This window comes from Crocuta crocuta, unplaced genomic scaffold (assembly GCF_008692635.1).
Source record: "Crocuta crocuta isolate KB4526 unplaced genomic scaffold, BGI_CrCroc_1.0 scaffold68, whole genome shotgun sequence".
Lineage (NCBI taxonomy): Eukaryota > Metazoa > Chordata > Mammalia > Carnivora > Hyaenidae > Crocuta > Crocuta crocuta.
In genome coordinates, this window is record NW_027532426.1 from 3,535,010 (window position 1) to 3,550,860 (window position 15,851).

General features: G+C 60.5%; 1 protein-coding gene across 1 annotated transcript in view; it reads right to left on the reverse strand.

Moving 5' to 3' along the window:
• Positions 1 to 14,991, reverse strand: part of ARHGAP23 (Rho GTPase activating protein 23) — a 49,741-nt gene extending 34,750 nt beyond the window's left edge. Inside the window, 8 exon segments of the mRNA XM_077779148.1 lie at positions 721 to 1,885; positions 4,937 to 4,991; positions 5,155 to 5,233; positions 5,411 to 5,509; positions 6,684 to 6,711; positions 9,313 to 9,474; positions 13,157 to 13,213; positions 14,911 to 14,991. Of these exon segments, the coding sequence (XP_077635274.1) occupies positions 721 to 1,885; positions 4,937 to 4,991; positions 5,155 to 5,233; positions 5,411 to 5,509; positions 6,684 to 6,711; positions 9,313 to 9,474; positions 13,157 to 13,213; positions 14,911 to 14,991 (1,726 nt within the window).
• Positions 14,992 to 15,851: the final 860 nt, after the last annotated feature.

The following is a 15,851-nucleotide window of genomic DNA, read 5'->3' on the forward strand; positions in this document are numbered from 1 at the left end:
CATTCAAGTCTTAGTTCTAATCTGCTTTCTCTAAGATTCTCTCCTTGGCTACCACACCCCAGTCTGGGCCATGTCACCCTTCTCTGTCACCTAGGGCTCCCTGTATTCCCATCTCACACACACACACACACACACACACACACACACACACACACACCATGCGGTTGTACTTGTCCCATCATCTGTCCCTGCTGCTGGACCACACGCTCCAGGAGAGCCTGGAGCCTAGCGCACTGCCTGACAGAAATATCTGTTGGATGAATGGACGGATGGAGGGTGGGTGGAAGACACAAAAAGTAAAAGGAACAAAGGAAGGATAGATGAAAGAAAGGATGGGAGGAAGGGTGAAAAGAAAGAATGATGGAAGAATAGAAGGAAGCGATAAATGAACAAAGGGAAGAAGAAGAAAGAAAGGGAGGAGGAAAAGAAGAGAAACAATAGATGGGTGGGCGGAGGGGTGAATGAATAGATGGAGGAAAGGAAGGAGGGAGGGAGAGAGGGGGGAAAGATGGCTGGGGGAGAAATGAATGAAAGGAAGGGTGACAGGATCCAGGAGAGGACAAATGGATGGATGGATGGATGGATGAACAGACGGACGGACGAACGGAGAAATCAGCACTCAACCCAGAGTTTTGCCCGTGGTTGATGGGTGGGTGAGGTACAAAAGGGCACGGATGTCCAAGTTTCCCAAGACAGCCACCTGTACTGTCTGTCACTCACCAATGAAGGGGATGGAAGCCAGAGAGTCCTCAGTAGTGGCCAAAGGGGCCACCTTCCTGCCCAGGCGTTCCACTCGCCCACTGGACTCTGGCTCTGGGGCCTCTTCGCCAAACCCAAGGTTCATCTGTCTTGCAGGGGGCAGCTGGACCTTCCGGCCCGTGGGAGGCTTTTGCCTCAGAACCACCTCGTCACGGCGATCCTCGCCGGCAGGCTCCAGAGCCCGGGTGCTGGGTTCTGGGCGGGCAACCCTGGGTGGTTCGGAGGCTTCCGGTGGGAACGATGCAGGCGACTGAGCCAAGTTGAAGGTGGGCAGCCCCCCAAAGGGTGAGTCCCGGAAGGACAGTGCGTGCAAGAGGCCAGTCCGGCGCTGGAATGACGGGCTGTAGCTCCGGTACCCAATGTAGCCAATGTCATCCAGGCCTTGCAGACCAGGCGGGGGTGGGGCCTGGGACGCAGGAAGGTCCCTGGGTGGGCAGGCAGGGGTGCGGGCAGACGGACGCTGAGAAGCCCAGCCACAGCGCTCAAAACGGGGTGACACCAGTGCTCCTGGACCCAGTGCCTCGGCTGAGCGGGTGGCCCGGCTCAAGTAGTCGTCTGAGCGGGCTCGGTGCCAGCCCTCGTGACCCAACTGGCTCAAGGCACCCTGGGAGGTGGAGCAGGGCCACGGGTGGTGGGCAGTCACATCCTCCAACCGGTCCTGGGAGGCACTGCGGGCCCGGGGGGGCATGGCAGGGCACCGTCTCTCCCCCGCCCTGCGGGGTACCTGGTTTGACAGCCAGTGTGACAAGGCTTGCTGGCACTCCAGTCTGCTGGGGGGCACCCGGCTGCCAGGCTCCGGGAAGGCACGGGGCGTCCGGGGCTCCGAGGGGAGGCGGGGGAAGGCACCAGGGCTGGGGCGGGGCTGGCTCATCCCCAAGGAAGAGTGGTCCGGATGGGTGCGGGTGGCGGAAGGGACGCGGGGCCCCGGGTCGCTCCAAGCAGCGGGACTCCGGGGGTCACTGGGCAGTGCTGAGAGGGGCTCAGGCACCATAGTGGCCCAGGTGGAGACCCGGGCTGGCGGGGCATAAGTCTTTCGAGGGTAGCAGATCGGGGGCGGCTCTGGGATGCTCCGGGCCTCTCCAGAATACGGCTCGTTCCCCTTCAGGTAGGCGTCCTGGGAGTAGGCCTGGCCGGGGACACAGAGGCAGGTGAGCAGGGCTGGACAAGTCCCGCAGGGCGGAGTGACATCAGCCCTGGGAGATCAGGATCCCAGAGAAGTGGACTGAGGGAAAGGGATGAAGCAGAGGGGGCCCTGAGTGGGTGGGAGCAGGAAGGCCCGCTCCAAAGAGGGTCGGGGGGAGGGAGGGCGAGAACAAAGAAATTAGAGGCCTTTGAGAGACACACACACACACACACACACACATACACACACCCTCTTCACTCTCTGCTTCTGTCTCTCCCTCTCTCTCTCACTAGAGAAACCGCCAGGATTTCTCTAAGACTTATGACAAGGACTGCCTTTAGCCACAAACATTCCAACATCTGTTTTCTGGGGTCCTCCCCCCATGCTGGCCTCAGCCGCCTCCCTGCTGCCTTCCATCCGGCAGTGCCCTCGGCTCCCGGGGGCAGGCCTGGGAAAACCCATCAGAGACCCGTCAAGGTGGCAGAAGACAGAGAAGGAAGCTGACTGAGGGGTGTGTNGGGAGGCTGGGAAAGCCCAGCTGTCCCTTCATCCTCTGGACAGGGAGCTGGGGCCTGGCTCCCGGGCCCCTGGAGAGAAGAGAAACTTGCCCACCTGGGGCTCCCTCTGGGCCAGGCTTGGGGGAGGGGCCAGACTGCCTAAGGGGCCTCGGGCCACCCTCTGCCACCTCAGGCCTGGAATCTGGCACTGGGAGCTGAGGCTGACGCTGCATTGCTGAGGAGTGACAGGGCCGGTGCCCAGGCCCAGCCAAAAAAGGAGGCAGCCCCTAGGGACAGAGGCCTTGTGGCCCTGGCCTCGCCTGGCCCTTGATGGGTGCCCAGGGGCCCATCTCAGGATGAAGTATCAAAGGGTGGGAGGGTGAAACACAACACATACACACTCACACGTGCACGCGCGTGTGCATGCCACACAAGGAGATACTGGAAAATACACACCCAGAGACACACACACACAGCGAAACACAATGAGACACACATACACACACAAATAACTAGACCTCCAGTCCCAGGCACACGCATCATGTGATGAGGACAAGTTAGACCACACACACACCCCCCCCCCACTCACACTCAGCCCCTCCGGACCCACACCCCCCGCCGGGGACACTCACATACCTCTCCCTCCTGCCATCCTGCAGGCTCCCCCGGCTCCCCACATCACGGTGGCGCTGGCGACAGCATCTCAGCCAGCCTTGCCTTCCCGGCCAGGGGCCGAAACCCCCACTGACCTCTGTGCCGGCCCCACCTCTGCCCCCCGCCCCCAGTCTGCCCTCCCTGCAGCTGCCCTCAGCCCCCACCGGCTCTCTCTCTCTCTCTCTCTCTCTCTCTGTCTCTCTCTCTCTCAGCGGCTGGCTGGCGGGAGGAGGAGGGAGGGGAAGATGGGTGTGGAGGGGCCTCGCCGCGTCGGCGGTGGCGTCAGCAGCTGCCGCGGCCCCATTGGCCTCCAGCCTTGGCTCCAACCACAGGAATGCCTGGGCCCCACCCTCCGGCTGGCCTAGGATGGAGGGGCCAGCGGAGGGCCCCAGATGCTGACATCTGGGGCTGCCTGCCCACCAGAACCTCAAACCCCGGCACCAGAGCTCCAGGCTGCTGCTCTCCCCACCCCTTGCCCTCCTCCCGCCCATCACCCCCTCATCCCTTTCCTTGCCTCTGCCTGGCGGAAGGGTACCCGCAGGGCCTTGGAGACTTGGGGGGAGCCATCTCCCTCTCTGGGCCCCCAGGCTCACCTCCCCCTCCCCAGGAAGGGCAAGGGGACAATCCAGGTCAGAGGGCGGAGGTTCCCAGAGGGGCACGGTGCCAAGCATGGCACACTGTGATTATAGTGATTATGAGAGCCCGTCCAGGGCAGAAGCCAGGGCCTCCTGGGTTTGGCCCTCAGCCTTCCCCCAGGGGGTAGTGACCTTGGGGGCAAGCAAGCTGGCATCTGGCTAAGACCCACGAGAGCAGGGAACCGGACACTGGGCAGAGAGGACTGCCCTGGGCTCTGGGCCAGGCCTGGGGTCGGTGTGCACAGAGAGAGAGCATATGTAGGCGTGTGTAAGTGTGTGTGTGTGCACACGCAGAGCATGTGGTATGCTGAGTGCAGTCTGGGTGCCTGCTCTATGCATGGGGCATCCGGACTGTGCACCCTGAGAGTATAAGCCTCAGTTATCAGGCTCGTGTGTCAGGCTCAAGCATGCGGTGATGGCCGTGGGCGTAGGTACTGTGACAACAGCAAGCATCTGTAATATCGGGGAGCATCCATGTGACAGTGAGCAGTCGGGAGTCTGCGTGCTGTGATACCCCGTGGCATGTCGTGAGGACCTGGGACACCCAGGAACGTCTTGTGCTGTTTGGATGTTTGTGTGCGGCAAGGCTAGAGTCTGTGTGGGCATGTGTGGTAGGGGTGCCGGCGTGTGTGTGTGCGTGTGCCTCATGGCCCGGACCGGGCGCAGTGTATCTGGTGTGCTGTGCGTGTGTTATCATGCACTGCAATGTACCATGTGCTTGATGAGGGTAGGTGCCATGGGCTTATGCTGTGTGGCAGCGTTTCTAGCGTGTTCTGCTTGTGTGTCGAGTGGTGCATGGTCTGTTGTGTGAACAAGAGCACTTGCTGGTGGGGTGGGGTGGGGTGGGTTGTGCTGTGTGTGTGTGTGTGCGCACGCACACGTGCGGACACATCTACAAGAGACATGTTCACACGGGGCCAGGAAGGGGGGGGTGGGAAGAACCGGCTCTTGGGAGCTGACAAGAACGTGCCAGTCTGGCAGGGCCCGCTGGGCCACCCTCCTTCTAGATACCCTGGCAGGAATCCTGCCTGCCAAGGCCAGCGCCTCCCCCTCCCCCTCCCCCGGCACAGAGCAGCCCTGAATGAAGCAACAACCAGCCCCGGCCCAGGGATGGGCCTGGCATCCCTGATTGGGCAACGCCAGGCTGGCGCAGCCCCCTACACTCTTCTCTGCCTCCTGAAGGCAGAAGGGAGGCCCCAAGGAGAAGAGATGTCTCCTGCCCCCAGCCCCCAGGGGCCCTCCACCGCACACAGCAGGGCAGGACTCACCAGCTGGAGGATGTCTTCATCCTTGGGCATGATGGAGAGCTCCAGAGTGTCATCGCTACAGAGACAGGGCAGGGGGTCAGGCCAGGCTGAGGCAACAGGGTCTGGGAGAACAGGGATCCTGGTCGCCAGGGAACCCCCAGGGTTAAGGGGGTGGGGTGCAGGGACTCAGTGAGCAGGCTGGGAGCTACTGCAGGAGAAGGGAGGCAAGGGGCGCTCACCTATTCTGGATCAGAGCTATGACCTGGGAGTAGGTCTTCCCAATGACGCTCTCCCCATTCACTTTCACCAGCCGGTCTCCTGGGGAAAGCAGGGGTGGGGTGCGCGGACCACATGTGAGCCGGCCAAGGGGTATCAGTGGCCCCTTCTCAGAGCCCCTGAACCAGGCATGGATGACAGCACCAGGACCTGGATCTGAGAATCCATCCCATCCGAACCAGAGAGTAGGTGCAAGAGACCCAGAGAAGGGCAGCTCACCGGTGCGGAGGCCTGCTCTGTGGGCGGGGCCGTCATCCTTCACGTTCTTGACGAAGATGGTATCCATGGGCTCCAGGCGGTGGTGCCGGGGGGAGGGTCCTGGTAAGGATCAGCCAGGTTAGCTGGGGGCGGCTGTGCAAGGTCACACCCATGCACAGCTACACACACAGGGGACACACACACTGGGAGAATGGTTACACGGACACAAGCACGGACCCACACGTTCACAGAGACGTGGCTGCACAGGGTGAAACAAGGGGATACACCCCTGGGAGAACAAAGACCCGTGTGGGGGGAAAAACGTACACGGACACACAGAGCCTCTCCTTATATGGCGCTTTCATCCCAGCGCGGTGCCAGAAAGGAGACTGAAAAGGATGGACAGATACAGGCCTCGCCTCGTGGAGGACCCTGTCTAGTGGGACAGACACCCACACACGCAGAATGTCCACACCCACGGACCTGGGGAAAGCTGCGGAAAGGCCTTGCTGCTCACACTCTATACCCACGCCTCCCACCCCACCCCCTTCCCGGGGAGCAGGGGATTCTGAACAGGGGCCTGAAGATCCTGAGATGGGCATTCACCCCCTCGCAACATCACATTACTCCCCAGCTGCTAACTGTCTCCATCAGAGAAAGGGGCCTGTTCTAGGTCAGCGGGCTCTTCCCCTCGCCCCCAGGGGCCTCCGTGATGGGAACTCAGGAGTGTCGCCATGGCTGCCCAGCAGACGCCCCAACGGCAGAGAAAGAAGGCTGCTCTCTGCCCGTTAAAGGAGTCTTGCCTTGAGTGCCCTGGGGGGGCAGAAAGGGGCCCTTTGGGATAGCAAGGGTGACCACCTGGGGAATAAAGACCTCAGGGCTTCCCTTACACCCAACAGAGCCCAGTGTCTCCATCTCCGAGGACAGCCATTGGTCAGGTGCACCTTACCACCCCCCTCCCAGGCCCTGCAGCCCTGTCTGTGCCTCAGTCTGGGCTGGGAGTAACTCCAGGGCAGGGGCCAGGTCTTAGAAAGCCATGTGCTCCCCAGAGCACCACCCCCAGGTGGTGAAATTCAGGGAGCTCTCCCCTAGAGCCCAGAAAAAATGCGCTGCCTCTTGGATTCTTAAAAAGAAAAGGATTGAGAAGAGAGAGAATGGGCAGGTACTCAGAGTGGACACAGAGAAGAGCAAAGACTGGAGCAGTAGTCAGGGCTGGGGTGGGGGGGGGGGGGGNAGCTGGAAAACGGGCCCCAGCTCAGCCCCAGCCCTGGGCCCCACCCCCACCACTCCTTACCTCCTCCTCGGCCTCCATTCTCTTCCTCCTGCAGGGGACAGAGAGGTGGGTGTGGGCCCTGGGTCCAGCCCTCAGTAGCTCTACTTGGGCGGGCCCTTCAATCTCCCCCACCCAAGGCCTCCCCTCTTATCTTCCTTCAACTAGCCTGGCACTCAGACAAGGCAGGAGGGGTGTCAGCGGGGACATCAAGCCCTAGGCAACATTCCCCAATAACACGAACCCTCTCTCATGACTGCTGACCCCGCCGCCTTGTATCTTGGCTATCTGAAAACCCCCAATCCAATGGGGGACCCATGACCCCTTCTCTTGGGGAGCTCCAAGCCCGACGAAGGAGGCACTGAATATACACATGGAGAGAGGACATAGGCAGACACAGATAAGCAGGCATGACAAGTGCAAACAGTGGCTATCAGCTCTTAGAGAATGGGAAGGGAAGACCTGATTAGCGCCCCTCTGGGGGAGGGGATTTTAAGGCAAGTTTGAGGAGGGAGAGGAGAGGGCATTCTGGGTGAGGGGAGGGGAGTGTGCAGGCCCTGGGTGCCAGAAATAAGCAAGCATTTGTGGGGACTGCATCAGCTGAGGCTACAGAGAAAGAAAGCAGCACCAGGAAGTGACAGAAGTCAGACTAAAGCATTCGGGTTTGAAAGGACAGAAAGAGGCAGCCAGTGAAGGTTCTCGGGTGGGAGAGAGTAGATGTGAAATACCAACGAGGGAACAGGATTCTAGCATCTAGCAGGGCTAAGAGATGGAGTCCAGGAAACTCACTAGGGAGACCTTTGGGATCATCCTGTTAGTGAGAAGGAGGGTATTGGATTTGGGGAGGAAACTGAAATGAGGGAAAGGAGAAGGTCAGAGAGACAGGAAGGATCGCACATTAGAGCCAGATCCGACATTTGGCGTCATCTTATCTACCCTTCTCCACAGACAATCCATTCTAGAGCAGATGACAGGGCATGACTTGTCCAGAGCCACTTCGGCCAAGGCTGGAACCCAGGACTCTCTGGCACCCCGGCCAGGATATGAAGGCTGTGGGGCACAGCCGGAGGGCAGTTCCTCTGCCCCCGCCCTCCCCGTGTGAGGTGTGTGCCTGCCGATGTGAGCTGACAGTACAGTGAGCGGGTGGCAAAGGCAGATGGATGCATTTAGACGGCTGAGCTCCCTGTGGGCTCCCGGGTTCTAGAAAAGGGATGGAGTCCATCCCTGGCTTGCCCCGCCTGGGTTCTTCCAGCACCCCACGTGAGCAAAGTTTCTCTGAGACAGGTCTGCCCCCCAGCCTCGACCACTCAGGCTGCTCCCGCCCCGGTCACCCCTCAGCAGGGCCCCCGCAGAGAAGGTGGCAGAGACCAGGCAGGAGGGACATTCTGGGGGAAAAGGAAAGGAAGGACTGGAGGTTCCAGGGAACTAGAAGGTTGGTGTCCTTTGGCATCAAAGGTGGGGGGGCTGTGCCCCCTCTCACACACCATCAGCCCCCACTTATACTCTTAAGCACAGTTGCACCCAATGGGAATAGTTGGTGCAGGTGCTCCCAGATTCCGGAAGAGTGCACAGGGACACATACTGAAGACGGGTATTTACATGTGTATCTGCACATGCCTAGATACACACACATACATGCACATGACCAGCATACGGGGCACCCGACTGCACACAAAGAGAGCCGTGCAAGTTCACAGACACAGGCAGTGAAACCCAAGACCCCGGTTCTCTGGCAGGTGGGACCAAGCTCCCCGAGGGAGAGTCCCCAACAGCTGGTCCCCGCCCTGGGGGAAGGGGGGAAACAGGTTTACTGACTCCAAAATAAATCTGTCTCCTGCCCTGCCGGGGAGAGAGGTGGGGGAAGGGAGAGGGGCCCTCCTGGGGAGCCCCAGTTCCTGCTTAGGGCCCCCTCACTCTTCCTGCATGCCTGCTTTACCTTCAGGGAGGCCCGCCCCCAGCCCACCCTACAGGTTAGGCACAGACCACCTGACCTTTGTATTATTACAGCTGGAAGGGCTCTTGGGGCTCAAGGAGATAAACGCCCTCACATTACAGCAGAAGTGACCAGTAAGTGAGACCAAAGTTAGGTAGGAGTCGCACCAGGGCTAGAAGCCAGGGCGCCCCCCTCCCAGCCTGGTGCTGTCCAGCTCTCCAGCACCCAGAGCCCAGAGCCAAGGCGAGTGCAGAGCCTGGAGCACTCCGGAAGGAGTCCCAGAAGGGAGGAGTCCCAGGGGTGTTTTAGGACGGACTCCCCAAGAGCTCAGGCGAGGGAGGGAGCCACAAAGGCAGCTCAGACACGGCCACAGGACAAAGAGTCCCAGGAACTCCATCTCTCTGAGAAGGGAGAAGGCGGTTCGCTTTCCAGAGACCAAGTCTGGGGGTGAGTGTGAGCGTCCTGGCTTCCGCCACCCCCAAGTGCATCGCCCCGAACCAGTCACCCTTCTCCTGGGAAGACCAAACCTGGAGCAGTTAGGGATCTTTCCCACAATCGTACAATACAAATGACCCAGTCAGGGCAGCCCCTGCCTCTCAGGGACCCTCCTCCCAAGGCCACAGAAGAAGGATGTGGAGGGGACAGTGCAAAGGAACCTCACTTCCCCCCACTGAAGCTTCCCTCAGGCCAGGCCAGGGCAGCAGGCAAGGTGGGGTGTACCTTCAGGCTGCAGTGCACAGCTGACTCGGGCGGGTACACGATGAAGTGGCGCAAGGTGAAGCCAAAGCCGTCCTGGAGACTTTTGCGCAGCAGAAGTGTCCGCGGCCCCTGCCAGGGGAGGGGGCGCCCCGAGGAGCACCCATCTCTCGGGCCCAGCGGCAGCTGTGGGAGCACGGGGAAAGAGGGTTGAGTGACCATGTGGCCGGCACTCCCAGGTGTGCACACTGCCTCCTGCAGCCAGCGGGAGGGACTGGGGCAGGGGATGGAGGGTGCGGGCAAGGGCCCTGGGGTCCCGAGCACCGTCCCCTGCTCCCAACCTCCTCCTCACCCCCTTCCTTCCTCTCCCTCGCTCATCAGTCCAAAGCTGCTTCTTCCTTTCTCTCCCCTCAAGCGCCTCATGACACCTTTGCTTCCAGGGAAATAACTCCCTGCAGTCAGCCAGGTTCTCAATCAGGTCCGTTCAGCAAATGTTCGCCGGGCACCTATTATGCTCCAGGGACTAGACACAAGGCCTTCTAGCCTGGGCAGCGCCTGCTGCCACCCGAGCTCCTGCCTGCCTGCCGCATGATCTCACACAAAGACACAGACACATGCACATAGACAGAACACCCTACATACCCACATACGCACTCTCATGTGCAAAGGTACACACGGAGGCACGGATGAGTCCACACACACACGCTGTGTGGACAAACATGTGCACGCACGATCGCACATGATCGGGGTCTCGCACACATGCATACACACGCACAGACACACGCACACAGCATATGCCGCGGACATACAGACGCACACACATGCAGAGACTGGCATGCACATGCATCCCTCAGGAACAGCAGCAGCCACAGGTGGGGGCCTAGAGCCATGAGGGAGCAGGCTGGACATCAGACAACTGAAAGGACTTCCTGGAGCTCCGGAGCCCAGCCAGAGGCCTGGCCGGTGGCCGGTCACCGGATCTGAGAGGGGAACTGGGTGGGGGTGGCGGGGAGACACTGGGCTGCCCTCTGGCCGACCCACTGGAATACTTGGGATTCCCCAAGGTGACGGGCAGGGGAGGTCTGAAGACCAGGGCTGGAGGGCACACAGGTCTGGTTGAGAGTACGGACACTGCTGGAGAGAGGGCTCACCTCAAGCTCCCTGCTCAGACACAGAGAGGGAAAGTGGGTGACAGAAGGGCATCAGAGAGAGGCATGCGTGCCCAGGGAGGCCACCGGCAGATCGGACAAGATGGAAGGGTGGGCTGCCAGGTGAAAAGCCGGGATGCCTCCCTCGGAGCTCTTTAACCCCCAACCTCAGGCATCCTAACCTGGCTGGGGGCCCTAATCCAAACCTCAGAGGGCAAGAAGCCTCTTCACCCCACCCTCAGCAGTCTCCTCAACCCCCACGCTCCTCCTTGGCACCAGCCAGGAGTCTTCAGGGGAAGAAAGGCGGGCTGGGCATAGACGGAAGTAGCCCACCAGTTCTGGGGTGAGGGCCTCCCCCTTCTCTATTAAGTTCCCCCTTCTCCCTCTCCTGACTGCTGGAGAATGCTCAAATTTGCCACTTGGAGGTACTGATACTAAGAAGCTCCTTCATGTAGCCACCCCACCCCCCACTCCACCCCTCACCCCACCCCTGCACCAGCCTGTTCACATTACTGGTAGAAGAGAGCCCTGAGTCCAGCCCTCTGCCCAGGGAATGCTGTACTGGGGCGGGGGTGGGGCTGTAGTCAGGCTGACTTGGGAGAGGTGGGTATATCCTCGAATCTCAGAAGATTAAAGAGCAAAGAGCAATTCGCCAGGGGCAGTCGGCTTGCTCCATGCAGTCCCCGAGAACACGGCCAGGTGGAAGGCAGGGGGAACAAGCGAAGCCCTGGGCCAGGGAGACCATTCTAATCATCCCCATCTGGAAAACTACCAGATGAGATGTGAGTGCTCCTTCTCCTGAAGGGTTCAAGCAAAAGCTGATGATCGCAGTCCAGGAGGCCGCAATGGAGATTCCAGAGGGGGGCAGGAAGTCCAGGGATGGCCCCTCGGCTCAGCCTGTCCACTGAACCCCCACACCCCCATGGGGGTCTGAAGAGTCCAGGGGAGAAAAGTCTCTGGGGAGAAAATTCTCTGGGAATTCTGCTGAAGTCTGAAATCCCCTGGATTTCCTATCTCTGCTGACCTGGCAAGGAACTGATCGGGGAGAGCAGAGGGCCTGGGAGATCCTCCCTGCCTGCTTCTACCAGAAGCCCCTACGCCTCCCCAGTGTGGCCTGCCTCCCCCCTGCACGCACTCCATCGGGCTCCGAGCTGAGGCTGTTCGCAGGGCCCATTGTTTCGCCGGTGTCCTGGATTAAGGTTTAAGCCACCAGCTGCCCCAGTGACGAGAAGTGGCTGGGACAGGTCCCCACATGCCCCCCACCCCCTCTCCAGCACACATCCTGCCTGGGGCTGCCAGCTGCCAGGGGGTGCCACTCTCTGGGGCCCTGGATATAACCCAGGGCAGGGGGCAGCCCTCCTTCTCTCAGGCCCCCTCCTGGCCCAAACACCACTGGCACCCCCCTCCCTTATCTCTGCCTCTCCCTTTCCTCTTATGCTTCCTTCCAGTCTCCCCTCCCCCATCTCTTCCAACCGGCTCCTGAGAATGTCAGCTGAGAATGTCAGCGTGGCAATCCCCCTGCCACAGCTACCACACCCCAGCCCGAAGAGGAGACACCACAGCCCCCACCAACAGCCAGACCTGGTGGCTCCCCTGTGGGATGTTCTCCCTTGGATGTAACCTCAGTCCTTCATACTAGTATACACACATTTCCTCTCCTCCTCTCTGACCTGGGACACCACTGGGTCTGGCTCGCACCTTCACAAAGAGGGAGACGATGGACACCGAAACAGAGGAGGAACCCGGCAATGGGAACAGAAAGGTGACTAGATTGGGAAGGGTTTCAGCTCACACACCTCCACAGCTCTGCCTCTCCGGGGTAGGCAAAGAGATAAGGCGACGGAGAGGGAGAGGGTGGGGGGACACAGGGGACATCACTGATTATTGCTCTCCTGGCCCAGATCTATCTCCAAATGCTCTCACCCTCGTGCCAGGAAAGAGACATCCAGAAATACCAGCTGATGGTGGGAAGAGGGCAGATGGCCCCAGGGTCACAAATTAGAACTGGACACGTGGTGGGTTGGCAACACCAGGACCCAGAACCCAGGAGTCCTGCTCCTCCCCCCAGGAGCATAAAGAGGTCATTGCAGGGAGCACAGCGTTCATGCTGGGCACGGAGCCCACTGTGACTCACGCCCTACCAGCCCGGTCGATCCCGGACATCAGATACACTGTCCCCACCCCCTATCTCCAGCCCTGTCAGTCCTCACCCTGAGATCACTCATTACCTGCCACCTCTGCCTCCTTTGCCCACCAGGAAACCCTTGCGTGCCCCTGTGCCCACAGCCCCCAATCAGGGAGAGGGCAGAGTGGTGCCCATCACTCCACTTAGTAAGATCCTTGCCTGCCTCTGACTCAGGTTCTTGCCAGCCGAACTCCTCGGGATTCCATGCCCCAGCATCTCCTCAAGCAACCCTGGTCCCTTCCGTCCTTCCACTGCCTATAATAAACCAAGGGGCTTGAGCCACTGGAGGCCACCACCCAGGCTGGGGAGTGCGCATCCGGCACTCCGGGAAGAAAAGTTCCCGGCCACAACCTGCCAGCCTCAGCCGCACGTCTCCAGCTCCTCACTCACTCCCCCACTCCGGGGCATCGCTCCCACAATGCAGGGCGCACTCAGCTCCAAGTTCGCAGGGAGCTGGTGGGCCGATCCCACCCACGCCGTCGAGGCCAGACCCCTGTCCCCCGGCCCGCGGCCCGGCAGCCCCCGCGGCGCTCACCCTGGCGCGGCGCGGCCCCGGCGCGCGAAGCTCCCTGNCATACACACGCGGGACGCACTATACAGCGCCCCCGTGCAGCCACACATTGCACGCCCTGCATGGGCACACACAGACACACACACCCTCACCCTCCCACTCACACGAAAACTCACCCTGCCCCGGCCCACACACGTTGTACTCCACAAACACGCACATCCAGCCTCACCTGCTGGAGAAACACACTTTCACTTGTGCACACATGTAAACACACGTCCTACCCACCCTGTATGGACCCACACCACACACACACACACATCTATACCCCCAATACCCTCCCATCCACACACACTCACATACACTCTCTCTCCCTCTGTCCACAGACCCCACATAAACACACTATTCCTCTCACATGCCCATTGTGTGTGGACACCTTTCCATATGCACACACACTTGGGACACCCTCCACACGGACACATTTGCAAGCATACCCACTGTGTCCTTAAAAGCACACCAGACCCCCCAGGCACTCACCCATACACACACACCCCCCACAGAGACACCGAGAAGGCAAGCCAGATGACATGCACACATTGCCCAGAATACACACTCCGTGCTCTGATGCTGTACCCCCTCAGTTCACACACACACACACACGCTGCCCAGCACCGAGAGCAGACTGCCTCTCATACCACCCCGTACCAGAGTTATGATATAACCTTAGGCTGCAGGGGATTGTGACCAACCCCTTTCCCCGGGACCCCCTGCCCATTAGTCCCACCCAGAGGGGCCACCACCAAGCTGACAATGGGCTCGGGGCTGGCCCCCACCCCCAGCATGTGAGTCAGACAGGAAGCCCGTGTTGATGGCAGACCCTGCCTGCCTCCCCCTTCCTGGTTCTCTCTTCCCAGGCCCCTTCCCGGGTGGGGCCGGCAGAGGCCTTGGCTAGTGGGCGTGTAATCCCCACCACCTTTTCTATCTCATTTGACCGTTCACGGCTGGCTTCTCGCCACAGCCGCTCACCGTGGCCCAGGGCCACGGCCAGGACCCAGTTTTCAGGGAAGGAAATGGAGGGCCAAGAGCAGCTAGCTTGTTAGGGCGGCGTGGGACTCCAAACCCGGAGCCCCTCACTCTGACTTTGGATCTTCTACCCAAATTCTAGCCGGTGGCCAGGGAAGGGAGGCTGGGGTTGGGGAGCAGCTCCAGCTCCCCATCCCCTCCCCCGCTCCCAAATCTAGGAGTACAGGGAGGGAGAGCCATGGGGCTGGGCCCTTGTAGACAGCCCCGCAGAAGGGGTAGCTCCCCCTGCCCACCCTCATCGCAACACCTGTGTCCTCAGCAAGGACAGCCCTTGCTGAGGTTGGATCAAGTGGTGGGTAGAGTAGGGGGGAAGACGGAGGGGTAGGGGAGGAGAAGGGCCAGGGCAGAGGGAGGGAGACTAGAGGACTACAGGGCTGGGCAGGAGTGAGGGAGGGAGAAGGAAGGGAGGAGGAAGGGTGAGGGTGAGGCAGGCGAGTGGGGGCCAGGGAGCGGTTTTGTTCTCCTGTTTCCTGTTTGCCGCTTGCTGGGCCCCCTGTGCAGGAGCTGGCCCCCCACCCCCACCCTGGCGGAAGCCGGACGGGAAGAGCAAGGCTACCATGAGCGCTGAGTCAGGAGGGCTTAGGGGCAGAGTGGGAGAGGACTTCGGAGACCTGGCATCTCCATTAGCGCCCTCCCCCGCCCCGCCATCACCAGAAACCCAAGGCTTCTGGGTCAGGCCCACTCCTGCCCTTGCCTACCCTGGGCCTCCCTGTCAGGCCTCCACCAAGGCCAGGCCCTCCGAGGCCAGCTGGGAGCACCACCAGGCTGTCCTCAGCCATGTCAGACTCTGTGGCCCCAAGCAGAGGGCAACCACCTTAGGGATGTCCTCGCTCAGAATCTGGCCTGCTCTCCCAGTAAGCAGCCAGTAAGTCCGTCCAGCTGTCTAACTTCCTTCCCTCTTGCTGCAGGCCCAGTCCGGGGTTCAGGTTCAGAGGAAATGGAGTGACTCTCCGCCCCGCCCCGACGTGCTCCATGGAGCCTCTCATAGCCAACAGGTGCTGCTGGGGGTCTGGATCAAGAATTCACTTTCCTCGAAATTGCTGAGGTTTCTGAGGGCTACCGGGAGGGGCAAGGCAGAGAAGCACCTGTGGGTCCTGTGTTCAGACCTGAGAAATGATAAACAACATGAGATGTCTATTTCCTGCCCTCTAACCTGGCCAGGCAGCAAGGGGGTTCCAGTCCCTTCCACCACAAGCCTGCACCTTCCCCACCCCACCTCCTCTGCTCGGCTCTGCCTCACAGGGATGTCAGGAGGCAGGTACACACAGTAGGGCCTCGGGGACGCACAGTAGGGCCTCGAAGGTTGGACACAGTTTGAATAAATGTTCCTACAGGCCTGGGGAGCCTCTGGGCCCCCTCCCCCATTTCCTCTGGGAAAGGAATGTGGGGTGGATCCCAGAGGGTGGTGGGGGATGGGGCCCAGGGCTGGGAAATACCAGGCGTAGCTGAGATTCTATTCCAAGCCTTCCTGCCTAGTGTGAGTCCTCCTCCCCTACACCCTTGCCAGCTTCCTCCCCTCAAATCAGGAATTACCCCGCTGAGCTGAGCGGTCCCTCCCATCATCCTCCTGTTTGACTAGCTTGCAAAAATCCATTCAACTTGATCTTCCTGAGGGTCCCTGGGGCCGGGCTTGGGGGCT